Source organism: Sander lucioperca, chromosome 3, assembly GCF_008315115.2.
Source record: "Sander lucioperca isolate FBNREF2018 chromosome 3, SLUC_FBN_1.2, whole genome shotgun sequence".
NCBI lineage: Eukaryota > Metazoa > Chordata > Actinopteri > Perciformes > Percidae > Sander > Sander lucioperca.
In genome coordinates, this window is record NC_050175.1 from 27,953,211 (window position 1) to 27,967,622 (window position 14,412).

General features: G+C 38.5%; 1 protein-coding gene across 1 annotated transcript; it reads left to right on the forward strand.

Moving 5' to 3' along the window:
* The first annotated feature begins 1,976 nt into the window (after nt 1-1,976).
* On the forward strand, nt 1,977-11,718 carry slc39a1 (solute carrier family 39 member 1). The gene is made up of 4 exons (XM_031290342.2): nt 1,977-2,240; nt 4,417-4,547; nt 5,172-5,477; nt 9,811-11,718. Exons 1-4 carry the CDS (start codon nt 2,126-2,128, stop codon nt 10,162-10,164), a joined length of 906 nt encoding a protein of 301 aa, XP_031146202.1. The 5' UTR covers nt 1,977-2,125; the 3' UTR covers nt 10,165-11,718.
* Nucleotides 11,719-14,412: the final 2,694 nt, after the last annotated feature.

Consider the following 14,412-nt stretch of genomic DNA (forward strand, 5'->3'; position numbering starts at 1 on the left):
TCCCGTTAGCATTCCATTGACTGCCATTCATTTTGACGTCACTTTGACAGCGAATAACTTTACATCTGAAGCATTTAAAGATTCTATTTGTCCATTGTTTATTTCTAAAGAAACACGACAATGTATAAAAGGCTCCATTACCTTGTACCTCACGTTATGGCTCCGTAGTAGACGTTTTTGTAAAAATAGGCTAATGATTGTGTCATAACCACGCAACTTACTATCACATAGTAGATAAATTACCGTACAGTACAGGAGAAGCTTGCAGGCAGTTTGATCTTACATTAGCTGTTTAAGTTTAATTACTAATGTTAACTAGCATTTTAGTTAGCAATAATTAGCCTGTGCCTATGTTATCTCCTTACATATACCTACGCTCTCCATCTCTGCAAGATTGGGAATGATTGGGCACAGCTACCAGAAGACTTACAACTTTCAGACAGGTTGCTCACGTCACATTTACGTCGTCTCTCTCAGTTGGAGGCTGCGCAGTAACGCTCAGCCATCACCGGAAAAGTGCTTCTAATATCCTTCACTGGTCTCCGTCCAGAGCAACGGGATCTGTTGTAAACCTGTTTGAGTCGTGATTCACTCGGATCTTTAACCCGAGTCTTTAAATTGACTCACGAATCGCGAGTCTCTAGTATCATTAACCCGGCTCAGTTGAGTCCTACTACAATTCAATCTAAAATGTTTACAGCGCCACACACAAACCTCTTGCAACATTAGCTTCTACTATGCTAGCCATCTTAGCTGCAAAAAGCTTTATAACTTACAATTTCGTAGGCAAGAGCAACTCCACAAGTCAACTCAGTGAGCAGAGAGACAGTCCCGACCCGCAGACGCAGAGCCAGAAACTTGCAGACCATGGGATTCACGAGTCAACGAGGGCTCGTGAGTTGTCGGTGATTCATGAGTTCTCGCGCGAATCAGCCGGCTATATGAGTGGATCTGATTCAGACGAGCGAGTGTTGTGTATTTGGTGTATAAATGTAGTATGTTAAATGCAATTAGGTCGAGCAGACAGTCCGAAACATTACAAGCTTGCCTCGGCTCGGCTCACAGACAACTCATGAGTTGTCGACAACTCACGAGTCATCAAGGACTCGTGAGTTGTTGATGACTCGTGAGTTCTCGTGGGAGTCAGTCAATCCCGCGAGTCAGCCGAATCAGCCGGCTAGGTTGTTATGAGTGGTCGATCTGATTCAGACGAGCGAACATAGCGAGCGAGTGAAGTCTCTCCTCGAGCTCAGGGTAAAGCAAATCCACAACAAAAGCCATTCTTTCACTTCTGAAATAACATACAATGTTCTGCACGTAGCCTAGCTAGGCCTACTGTAGGTTTGGTATATAAATGTAGTATGTTAAAATGCAATTAGGGCAAGCAGACAGTCCGTAAGCTCACCTTGCCGACAACTCATTTTTTTTTTTGTCTTCAAAAAACTTTATTATTCAAGTACAGATACACATACACATTGAAAACATTAAATGCATACATACATACATACATGAAAAAGGGGCACGTAATTTACATTAAAGAGGTTGTAAGTCATTGTGAATGTTCAGAGTCTGGATGACTTTCTTATTTGTCAGTCCTATTAAAGTTTCAAAATATAATTTCATGTCATTTTTAAATGAATATTCGGTTTTCATTCAGACCATTTACATGTATGGATATAACGTTTTCCAAATAAAATTAAAAGATTCTAAATGAAAACATGGCATTTTAGCCAAATCAATAGCTCGCCTTGGATGTAGCATACAATACTGACTCAAGTGACTCAAGTGACTCCCACAACCCGGATCAGTTTAGTGAGTGACTCAGAATAACCCGAATCATTAAAAGGAATCGAGTTTGTTGGTCCATTTTATGTCAATGGCTTTACTTGTCTATGGGGGCGCCCTGTGCAGTTTTTCGCGATGTTACTTTTGACCCGTCTCGACCACCGTAGCTTGAACGTCAGAATCTATGGTCAGAATCTATGGCAGAATTTTCCCAAACAACACTTTTGGGGCTGCTCTTATCGGTTAGCGGTTAGCAAGCTCTGGCTTCATAAATAACTAATCAAATGATAGTACAGTTAGGGTTGGCCTCACTCTTGAACTGACAGTTTTATGCTACAAAATGGAATACCTGCTTCAGGTGAAAATAGGCGCTCTGATCGGTTTATTGCTCTTAACTCTTCTTTTTGGATTTATCCCTGCTCGAGTCAAATGGTTCAGAGACACAAACGGGTCAGGTTGGTAAACGTTCATGTAATATAAGCAGCTAACATTAGCAACTGTTAACGTTAGCATTAGTGTTCATTAAAATATCACTGTTTTATTTATATTTCAAAGAAAGAGGGACATTAAAGTCGCCTTTAAACTCAGATAAACAATGTGGGTTATGGCATACAAATATTTAACGTTTTACTTTGATTGGATTACTTGTTAGTTGATTACACCGATGCCGAACTAAAAGGAAAATGTCGCTGATTCATGTGCAGTTTCTATTCCTGTTCTACGATGTTTTACGATTTGCAGATAAACAAGCCAACCTTTAATTGCCAGAAGTTTTAATGAAGTTTGGTGTAATGGTCACGCCTTAGATCAGCGGAAGGTACAATAATAATAGTGGTTCCTTTTCACCAGCCGTCTGTCTAAATCTGAATCACATGTTTAAGCTGTAGATAGTGTTGTAAAGGAAATGTAACTGCTATTGATTTGATCAACTGTGACTTAGAAACCATTAACGCAGTGATAACAGTGAGTAGTGGTAACGTGGTTAATGATGTGGTCATACATCAAACAACCACCATTATAAGCAAAAACTACACATTCTTCAGGAGATGTTATAATGTATTTTCTTAGAACATTAACATATGGCTTTTGATGATCTGACACTGTTTACTAATGCTTGCACCATTACATTGTTGTTATTATTATTATTATTATTATTATTATTATTATTAAATGTCAACCTAAATGTGTAAGTTCACTGCTACCATTAACAAACTCCCCTTTAACCCCTGGAGTCACCTGACAGGGATGGAGCCTGAAGCCCAAAGCCTTCTTCGCACATGGTCACATGATATGTAATGTTATGTAGCAGGCAGAACAGGGCTAGATAGTGAACTTTGGCTTTCTTAAATGGAAGTGAGAGTATCATTTCTCTCCATTACATCCGCATGTCTTTTAGTGCTTGCTGAGTCATTTTGAGTACTGTGCTTTCATAATCATGATGTGTCATATGATCTTCCAACAATTATTCTAACTTTGGAATGACAGGGGTTTGATCCATGTCTCTAATGTAGCACAAACCCATCAGATATAGGCCAGTCCAGTAAGAGTTTTTATTTAAGAAAATGATGATAACAAGCAAGACATTGTAAAATGCCCCGTTCATTCACATAGAGCATTGAATACTAAATATTTTCTACAAAGAAATGCACAACAGCAGAGCAACACATATGCTTTGTTTACTAGGGGTGGGAATCTCTTGGCACCTCACGATTCGATTCCGATTCAGAGGCCAACGATTCGATTCTAAACCGATTATCGATGCATCTCGATGCAACAATTTTCTAATGTACATTTCCATGCGTGATTTTTAAAAATATACATATAAATCTGAGTTTGCTACTCAGAGTTTGCTAATCACTTTCTAGACAAAGCAGCTAGACAAAGCTTAGATTTTGACATATACAGTATTTGTCACACATAAGTTTTAATGAAATGTTTTGTCTACTGAGGTTTTTGTTTAGTAGTCGTTCCATGCTTAAGCCTTAAACATGCTTGTGAAAGTCCCCTTCTCTCACAGTAATCTTCCATGTCAGAGGCTCAGTCATGTTTAAAGGTGGAGAACTGGCTTCTTAGAACATGAAACATGAGGTGGTCAGATGTAATGTGATAAAGTAGATGAACAGCCTATATGTGTTTTGCCTAATTATTTTATGTATGTCTTATTAGATCATGTATATATATATATATATATATATATATATATATATATATATATATATATATATATATATATATATATATATAAAATGTAATTTTGTTTTCCTTTTGGCCATTTTTGTGTGTTTTTTTTCTGCACTCTTGCCTAAACTCTAAGTTGTTGTCCATTATCCCATCCTCTTTCAGTCACTCTGTTTTCTGATTTGTACTTGTCTGGAGACAGTAATTTTTAAATAAAAATCAACACATTTAAAAAAAAAAAAAAAAAAAGAAAATTATTTATTTTTATTATTAACTTATCAGAATCGAGCATCGAATCGTTCTAGAGAGAATCGCGATGCATCTAAGAATCGATTATTTTTCCCACCCCTATTGTTTACTCTACACTTAATGGCATTTTGTCTCTAGTAATTGTACCATTGTATGTAAGTTCATGTTGAAAAACAAGAGATGTTTTATCTTTCCATTTTGCAGAAATCCACCGCACAGTTCTGAGTCTGATCAGCTGTTTTGCCGGAGGGGTTTTCCTGGCAGCATGTCTGCTCGACATTATTCCAGATTATCTGTCAGACATCAACACTGAGCTGGAAGCTCGGAAGGTGGAGGTACATCCAAGTATGGACTGATTTGGACAAACTCAGGGCTTGAATAAATCGTCCCATATATTAGGCCTATATTACACACCTCGGCTGTAACTAACAATTATTTTATTTATTTTAAATCTTTCTGTAAATCTATTTTTCAAATAATCTAATAGTTGTTTAGTGTATAAAATGTCAGCAAGTAGTAAAAAATGCAAAGAGCACAAACTGCCCTTCTTTTTTCCAACCAGCAGTCCAAAACCCAAAAAATGTTCAATTCACAATGATAGAAAACTGAAGAAATCCTCACATTCAAGAAGCTGGAAATACAGAATGTTTGGTGTTTACTGAAACGATTAATCAATTATCCAGTAAGATGTATGTTGTAAATAAAGTAAGAACAGTTGACAGTTCCTACAAGAGGTTTTTAGTTCTTCAAGAATAAAACCGCTATTCCTATTGTTTTTGACAGAGCACTTTTAGATATCCTATCCTAACTGAGGGTCTTTACATACATACATACATACATACATACATACATACATACATACTGTACTGTAATCTGTTTACAATATGTGCTTCCTAATTCTTGACTTTATCAGATTGACCCTGCATACTGATTAATCTCTCTCTGTCTGTCTCAAACAGATCAGTTTCCCCGTTCCAGAGTTCATCATGGCTGCCGGCTTCTTCATGGTCCTCATACTGGAGAGGATTGTCCTGAACTGTCGGGAGATGAGAGGGGCTCAGGAGGAGAGGGCACCCCTTATACCGGACAACAACAGGCATGGACACAGCCATGGAACAGGTCCAGATCTGGAGAGCAGCGGCCACCACGTCCATGTTGACTTTCAGGCTCACTCCCCCTTTCGCTCCTTCATGCTCTTCCTCTCTCTCTCGCTCCACTCGGTTTTTGAAGGTCTTGCTATCGGCCTGCAGAGCACGGACTCAAAGGTAAGAAGACAGAGAGTACTTGATGTTAATGGGGTCCTGTGGAGCTTTTACATTGTGTGTATCAAGTGCTTTTCCTTCCTCATAAAACATTTGTTATTCCGATTTTAAGTATTTTAAATCCAGCATTATTGACATCCATGTTCACTAGCTTGCAGTTTTCTTTGTTCCTGCCTTTGTTGACATATTGCAGCATATCTTGGCAGTTTACCACCACCTGTAAAGTAGTGGAATAATGTGACACCATTGATTGGACTGTGTTTCGCGTCACCTGTGACGTGAGCATGCATCCTTAAAGCTACATTGCGTAAGAATTTCTCCCATCTAGCGGTGAAATTGTATATGACAACCGACTGAATATTACTTTCTAGCTCTTAGTATCTCCATTGTTTACACGCAACTGTTCTTGCCACTCCGCTTGGTCTTGTTGCTTTGCCTGTCGCGTTGTCGTTTTAATTCTCTTTTTCGCTTCCCTGGCGAGTAATCTCCCCCTGGCATTCATCACGGTGCCACTGAGTTTAAAAGCGCGAAAGGCGGAGGTATGTCCCTCTTTGGCTAATGCATTTTAAAGATGGAGGCGCTACATGGCTGCCGTCATTCGAGCGACTCGCTAGTATGTATTCTGAATGATTTTAAATGTCAGATTCTACGCTTACGAGAATACTTTGATTAGTTGGTGGAAGTAATTACACATGAATGAGCACATATTTGTGAAAGAACAAAGTTTTTTTTGCTAAGAATCAACTCAAAAAATTACACAATGTAGGTTCAACAAAACGAAAGACCCACTTTTAGAAAAGCAGCTCCATAGCGTTACTGGAGGTCTAAAACTCCACAGGGATCCTTTAAATCTGCTCAGACTTCCAGACAATATGCAGCATTTGTTTTCTCCACTCTTGTTTTTCCCAAAGAATCAAGTTCTTATTTAAAGTTAACTCTTCTTCAGGCTGTATTATATGTCATGCACTTTGTAAACATTTGTCTTAAAAAAAGTGCTGCATAAATAGAGTTGGAATCATATTCACAGCACTCTCTTATTGCCAGAAGAAAGCAGGGTTTCAGTTTATAGCTTCAGGACGCTTTGACAGGAAAGGAATCTCCCTGTCATGAGAGTCAGATCTATGTACTCTGGTCACAAGATGGCATAAACAGTCTGAGCATACCATCAATGTTCCCTCAGGTCTTTTCATGTGCATGTAAATGTGTGTTGTCTGTCTGTTCAGCTGGAAATTTACTTCACTATTTAGAAAAATAAACTTTAGACGATTAGTTAGATTAATATACAGTATATATAATATAAATGTATATATTTTGTATTTATAATATATGTATATATACTAAATACTGTATATATGTATATAATGTTTATTTAATTAGATAAATCTTCAATAAATTAAGATCTCATTTTCAAGGGGACCTAAGTACATAAATATATTTGTAACTACATAATTGAAAAATACAAAAACAAGATGCCAAAGAACAACAAAGGAAGACATTATGAATAAGACATAAAATAATAAAACGGACATCACTCTGGTAAAACAAATACATTTTAAACTAGGGATGAATGATATGGCCTAAAATCCATATTGCGATATACATTGCAGTCTCTTGCGATAATGATATATATCACGATATATAAATTATAATAGAACCATTTCAGACCAGGTTACATAGACCCTAAGGAAAGCCAAACTGCTAAATGTATTTTTTTTTTAAAAGAGAAAGAAACATAGTATGTAGTTTTGAGAACATGTATTGTGCAAAACTGTAATTATACAACATAATGTTGCAGATAAATAAAATTCAAGTACTCTAGTTGCAGAGACTTTAACAAAGAAAAAGCTTAAAGTATTGGGTTTCTTTCCTTTAGTGCAAACCATTCTAAAAGGCACTGGACTTAGCTAGTTTAAGTCCTTGGTTCAGGAAAAACTGGTGTCTTTTTAGTTAAGGAACAGACACTGGACTGAAAATACTTTCAGTATTAGGCAAAGATGCCCAGATACTTTAAAGGTGCCCTGCCACACGTATTTCATTACTTTGTGGTAATGTCTGAAGTTCTACCATGGACTCTGTAACATGTTTTGTGGAAGAAATTCCTTGGTTACCTTGTTTCAAGCCATTCTAGCGTGGTATAGAAAGCCTGCAGGAAGACTCAGCTCGATTTGTGCCATTTCTCATTAATACTCAACGAGCTAAGCTGCTTGACTCTGATTGGCTAACATCTAGCCAATGAGAGACTGGCTATCAGCATCCTTTACCCAGCGCAACTGGGCGAGCTTATGAATAGTAATGAGCTCAGGGAACACCATGTCAGACTGAGCGGCTTTTGTAATTGGCCTGATTTCTCCGCTTATTTCTTTTCAGTGGCTAGAGCTGACAGAGGAGGTAGCAGTTTATGTTCACATTCACGACATAACAAACAAACACATATGGACCTAACATATTTCAAAAAATACAAGTAAAAACAGTTTGGTGTGGCAGGGCACCTTTTAAATAAAAACATATTTCAAACAAAGTTTCTTACTTGCAGCCTAATGTAACACATTTGGTTTTAAACATTTTGTTATCTTAATTGTAAGATAACGTTATAAAGGAACGGATACTGTGAATAAGGGAAATACTTCCAGTATTAGGCATGGCTATTTTAAATAAAGAAAATTCTTCCAAGTGTAGTGCACAGATACTTCAAATGAAAACATAATAAAGTGCAAAATGAAAGCACAATAATTGTTTTGGAATAAAGAAGATACTTCCAGTATAAGGCACATATACGTCAACTAAAGAAAATGTTTCAAGTATAAAAGTTTCTTTACAGTAGTGCCATGCCATAGACAGTAAAAAGTGCAAAACAGTGACGGAGCACACTTTTACACACACACACACACACACACACACACACACACACACACACACACACACACATGTTCAGCAGGGAAGTACAACGTCTGCAAACACTGGCTGCCAAGATTCCAATCGTCCGTTATATAGTAAATTGTCAGGCTGATGAAAGGCTCCATGGTACGGCTCGACCACAGGTCCGTTGTAGCGGCTTAAATCCGAACCAAGTCCAAATAATGGATGTTGCACCGGCCTTTTTCACCAGCTCCTCCGTTTCGCTTTCAGCCATGTTTACTTAAATTTCGCGGGTCGATTGCGTCATCACCATGCATTATCGCGATAGTGCAATATAATTAAAATCTCTATCGTAGGCCAATTTTGGCCATACCATGCTGTGGATCAAATGCAGGACAATCAACAAATCAATCAATTTATATTTGTCACATGAAATCATGCGAGGGACAATTCCAGTGTAATGATATCCCATCAGCTCATTCAACTTGTGCACGATTCATCATGATTTAGAATGTGGCCGTCAGATCAGCACACAGGAAAAGAGTCACCCGGTTGAATTGCACAGGTATCCAGGATCCAGCCGAGTCTCGGCGAAAGGGACACCTCAGCTCCCGACATCCTGCTGGAAACCGCGGAGGCCACCAAGCTCACTATCTGACGGCTGCACACTGGCTAGCAGGATGCCCAGCAGAGAAGTCACAGTCGGTGTTCAATTTCTCCCTCTCTGATGTCAAGATGGAGATGGACCCAGAGTCGGTCCCACTTGTCCATATAGTCGATATTGACAAACTTCGATTTATCTGACCAGAGTCTACTATATGAATCTAGTAACTTGATACCTTGAGTGGTTGAATTTCTCACCTTGCTACAGTAAAGTAGAAGTGTCGCCAGGATGTGGTCAGTACACACAATTAAATTAAAACATCAGCCTGTGAGTTAATTGCAACTTGCCCATACAGCACAATGGACTCAACTGAATATATTAATTAATAAGTTACCCATCTGGAAGTGAGCGAAATGGATAAATTCTCGATTGCCGTAATCTAAGAATATGTTATTTTATATTTTGATGTCAATAAAGTATGTTATTATTTTGTACATTTTCTGGACAATGAAATGAGATTCAGTCAATGGATAAAACAACCAGACATGAGTGTCGGTTTTTGGCTAATCCAGCAAAAATCAGTGCACTTTATTGATAAAGCTTATATAGAAATCTAATTTTGCTATAAAGCAGCCCTGCTCTTTGATTTGCAGCATTGCCCACAATTACCTAACATTACCAGAGATATCACAACACAAAGCTACCATGGTACAAACAGTATGGCAAAGATATCCAATGGTTGATATTGCCCAATCCTATGTACCCACTAAAATTCAACTCAGCCATTAAAATCCTCAACATTCACTATTGTTTGGGTTTAAATAGAAGCTGTTAAAGGAGCTAGAAATAACCATAACACCTCTATGTTTTCTCCAGGTATTAGAGATCTGCATCGCTATACTTGTCCACAAGAGCATCATAGTGTTCAGCCTGTCTGTGAAGCTGGTCCAGAGCGCAGTTCGTCCATTATGGGTGGCTGCTTACATCGGAGTGTTCGCCATGATGTCGCCTATAGGAATCGGCATTGGCATCAGTGTGATGGAGGCTCATCTAGCGGCTGGAGCACTCATCCAGGCCATCCTGGAGGGGCTTGCCGCAGGGACGTTTATTTACATCACCTTTCTAGAGATCCTCCCACATGAGCTCAACTCCCCCGGGAAGCAGCTTCTCAAGGTGCTCTTCATCCTGCTGGGCTTCAGCGTCATGGCATCTCTGACATTTCTGGGCTGAGACTGAGAACAGACTGTATTTCAGCTGTCAGTATGTGACCTGGACACTTTGTGGCAACTTCTGCAGCTCACACAAACGTGTGTACAGAAAGACAAACTGTCTTTATTAGAAAAGAAGACGTAGGTTTACAACCGCCCACCTCTGGAGTTTTTAATGTCAAACGGAGCAACAGATGTTGGTGTGTTTTATTGCTTACAATATACTTTTAAAACCATTTTTGTATATATCATTTCTTTTTAAGAGGATTTTATGTAAAGAGGAACCACTCACTGCAATGATACGTTTGTTGAAAGACTAAGAGAAGCACAGTGGAAATAAGTGGCATATCACTGAGTGCCCTCATTTGTCACTGGCCATGTTTTTCAAACATGGTTTGGACCTGCAAACAAAACGGAGCATCTGACCTTTGACACTGTTGAGGAAATCACTGAAAACAAAGGGCCATGTTGTATGTAAATGATAACTTGTCATTAATTAAATCAGTATATCAGTACCACCAGATCTTTAAGGTTTACGTTTTAGATGTAGTTTGCAGCATCAGGCTGCTGTCACTTGTCATTGCAAACTGGAATATCAACACTTCATACATTTTTCCAGTAAACTAGTGTATATGTAAACTGACTTCCTGATGCCTTGAGAATCTGTATGCCAAAATACTGTTTGCACTTTTCCAATAAAGAAGCAGGGATTACCTCCACAAATGAGCAAGGCTAAAATGTAATCAGCTTTTAACAACACGCTATTTAAAAAAAGCTGATCCCTATTATTTACATTATGTTGACTCACTTAAGTCCATTCTGTTTTGCCACTCTGCTGCTTTATTAACTTTCTCAATGTAGAGTGCTTTTAATTCTCTATTTTGATTGGACAAAAATGAAGCTTTAAATATCAGCACAAAGAGAAGTGCAAGATAAAGAATGAATTCTGCAAACAGATACCTATGGTATTTCACTAGAGTACATGCTTGTATTTGTGTCAAGAAATTAACATTGGGTACGTTATTTCAGTGTTAGTAGAGTAAGTGAAAAACAACATTTTAAAAACAGCGTAGCACGCGAACTCCAGCATGTCTGTGCTTTCAGCCTGCTTACACTCAAAGTCAACAAGTATATTAAGTCAAATTATTGTAAACTGTATTGTTTAGTCACACTTCCTGTTTTAGTCATCTGGTAGTCAGATGGTAGAACAAAGAGCAGGAAGTTGGACGATATTGATTTATCCACATACAGCAAGAAATAAGTTGTGTAAATGCGATCAAATGTGTCAAGTCTCAAATTTACTTTTTTTTCTCCATTAGAAGTCATCTGATCAAGACTAATGAAACTGTTCCCCAAAAGGAAAGCTACTCCTTGTTAATGTGACTTTTGTCAGAATACCAAGTGGTGCATTATAATGTGTAAAAAATAACTTGTTTGTACGGTTCAAAAACATCAACTGTCTTTTTGTAAGCACCTATGTTATTTTGTGCCTTATGATTGTTAATCTCATGAGAAAAAACGATTTTGGTGTCTGTTGTGTAAACTTGATCAAAGTAAAGATAAAAGAGGAATTGTCTGCCAACTTGTTTGTTGTGTGCAAAGGTTGCTTTTACTTATGGTGCATTCACTTCTCCTCGAGTGGTCCCATTTCCCAAATTAGGATGTACTTCCTTCGACTTGTGTTCATGAGCTTGAGGTTGTAATGTGAAAACCACCATGTAACATGCTTTACAGATTTTATTTTCTCTTCCTCTAATTTTAAAGATCATTTTTTGGGGTTTATCCACCTTTAATTTGACAGGACAGCTAAGTGAGAAAGGGGAAGACATGCAGGAAATCGTCACAGGTCGGATTCGAACCCTGGACCTCTGCGTTGAGACATAAACCTCTCAGTATATGTGCACCTGTTCTACCACTGAGCCAACCCAGCCGCCTCTTCCTCTAATTTTAATCCAAAGAAAGCTTGACTTAAATTACAGTAATAACGGCTACTGAACATTTCTGATGAGGGCTTGTGGGAGGTTTGAAGTCATGTGGGTTAATGTGGCAGCAGATAACTGGTGCCACTAGGTGGGAGTGTTGGCCCCCTGATAGCCTCCAATAATGAGGGCAGTATTTCACAGGAACATGGAATACTTGGGATTACTAATAAGATCATTTCACAAGATATAACTTTTAAAGACCCTCACTTAATTTGCCTTTTTCACAGAAGATATTTTGACATGTCTCTGTGTGAGAAGCACAGGTGTAAATGAGAATGAGAATGACAGCCAGGCCACACTGCCATGATTTACTGGGACACTTGGAGCCATCGTTATTGTTATTATTAACACCTGTCCATGTGATTTTACATCTCAATCAGTCTTTAGTGTCTTCAGGCTTCTGACATTAGTGGGAAAACTCAGCACGAGTATTGTAATAATCAAGTAATTTAAATGTACCTTTACATCAGTTTTTGTTCCAACCATGAATGCTCATCCATCATGGATATTTACATTCACCCAGGCCTATTTGTTGGCTTGCAGGGTGGCATGATTGGCAGGAATCCCTTCACATCAAAGAGCTTAACTGTATACCAGAGGCCTGTATAGCCACGACATTGTTAACCTCTATTTGTTTTTGCGAGGGAATAGGAGGCTATTCATGAGCGTCCACTAATGAGAGCTACTGATGGAGGAACAACAGCGCAGGACAGTAAGTCTGCCAGTTCTGGATCACAGAGGCCTCAGTGTGTGGAGGAGGGAGACCCAGCAGAGCCTCCAGCTTCAGTGTGGGATGGATGTTTCCTCTGTTCACCCACAGCTCATTAAGCTCTTCTATCAGCTCAGCGATGGCATCAAAATGTATTCTCCCCTTTTGCTCTCTCAGACATGATGCAGAATGCATCCTAAGCCTACACAAGCTCTGCTTTTTTCATGCTTTATTCTCAGGGTCACAATGTCAAGAGGGAAGAGAAAAATATGCAAAATATGTTTGATCATTTAAAACTTTTACATATTTTTTTTTTAGAATAATGCACAAAACTTCCTTTATTATAGTATAAAGATATCTCTTTAAAAAAGGGTCTGAAAAAGGTTAAAGGAATTGTATGCCATTTTGGGAAATCTCACTCTCTTGTCGAGAGTTAGGTGAGAAGATCTCATGCCCATTAAATATGAAGATAGACCTAGGAGACGGTTAGGTTAGCTGAGCATAGCATAAAGACCAGGATTGAAATCTGTCTACTCCAAGCCAGGAAATAATTCAGCACATAATGGTGTGGGAGACCCGGGTTCGATTCCCACTGTGATACATCAACCAATGTGTCCCTGAGCAAGACACTTAACCCTAGTTGCTCCAGAGGCGTGCGACTTCTGACATATATAGCAATTGTAAGTCGCTTTGGATAAAAAGCGTCAGCTAAATGACATGTAATGTAATGTAACATAATAACCCCCATAAACTGTTGTCATGCACACTTAGTTTTTTGTACGGATTAAACAAGATACAACGTTATACGTATTAATTTATGAGCTTTAAAGGTGCTAATAGGCAAATCTTTTTATCTTTGGACGAGCTAGGCTAGCTGTTTCCCCCATAAACTAAGATAACTGTCCCCTGGCTTGGTGTCCAAATTTAAAACGAATTAAAAGGACAAATCCAAGTGGAAATAGAAAGTCTAAAGCCACAGTGAAATTAAATGTGCAAAGGTAAAGGTAAAAGAAACCACAAACTTCTGGTGGCGCTACAAGATAAGTCAAGAGAATACCAAAGTCAATGGGATTCATCCTCTGGGGAACATGAATGTCAAAATGGCAGTCTGGACCAATGTTCCGGACCAACCATCCAAGCAAAAAATAACCTCAAAATCATTCACTGCTGTAAGTAACAAAAAATTGGAGGCAATGAAGGTGGAAATAGAAACAGGACAAACTATCATCAATCTCCAAAAAATAAAAGCAAACCTGATTGTATTCTAAATTACTGTAATGGATGACTGGCACTAGAAGAGAGGCAAGTTGTCTGATGTTGTGCAATCATGGATGAGTAATCCATAATCTGGGTCACAAAACAAAGTAGTTCCCTCTGATGAGGATTTCAAAGAATGTGCAGAGTATCAAGCTTAAATCCCACCTTTCATGTCACATGTCTGTGGTTAAATATCCAGTCTGAATGGAGGACAAGAGGAATGTATGAAACAGCAGGGAGAAAAAAACATGTAAATTCTCCTATGTCATACAATATGATGTTTAATAGGTAAATACCGGTTTGTGGAGCTGGAATTGGCACA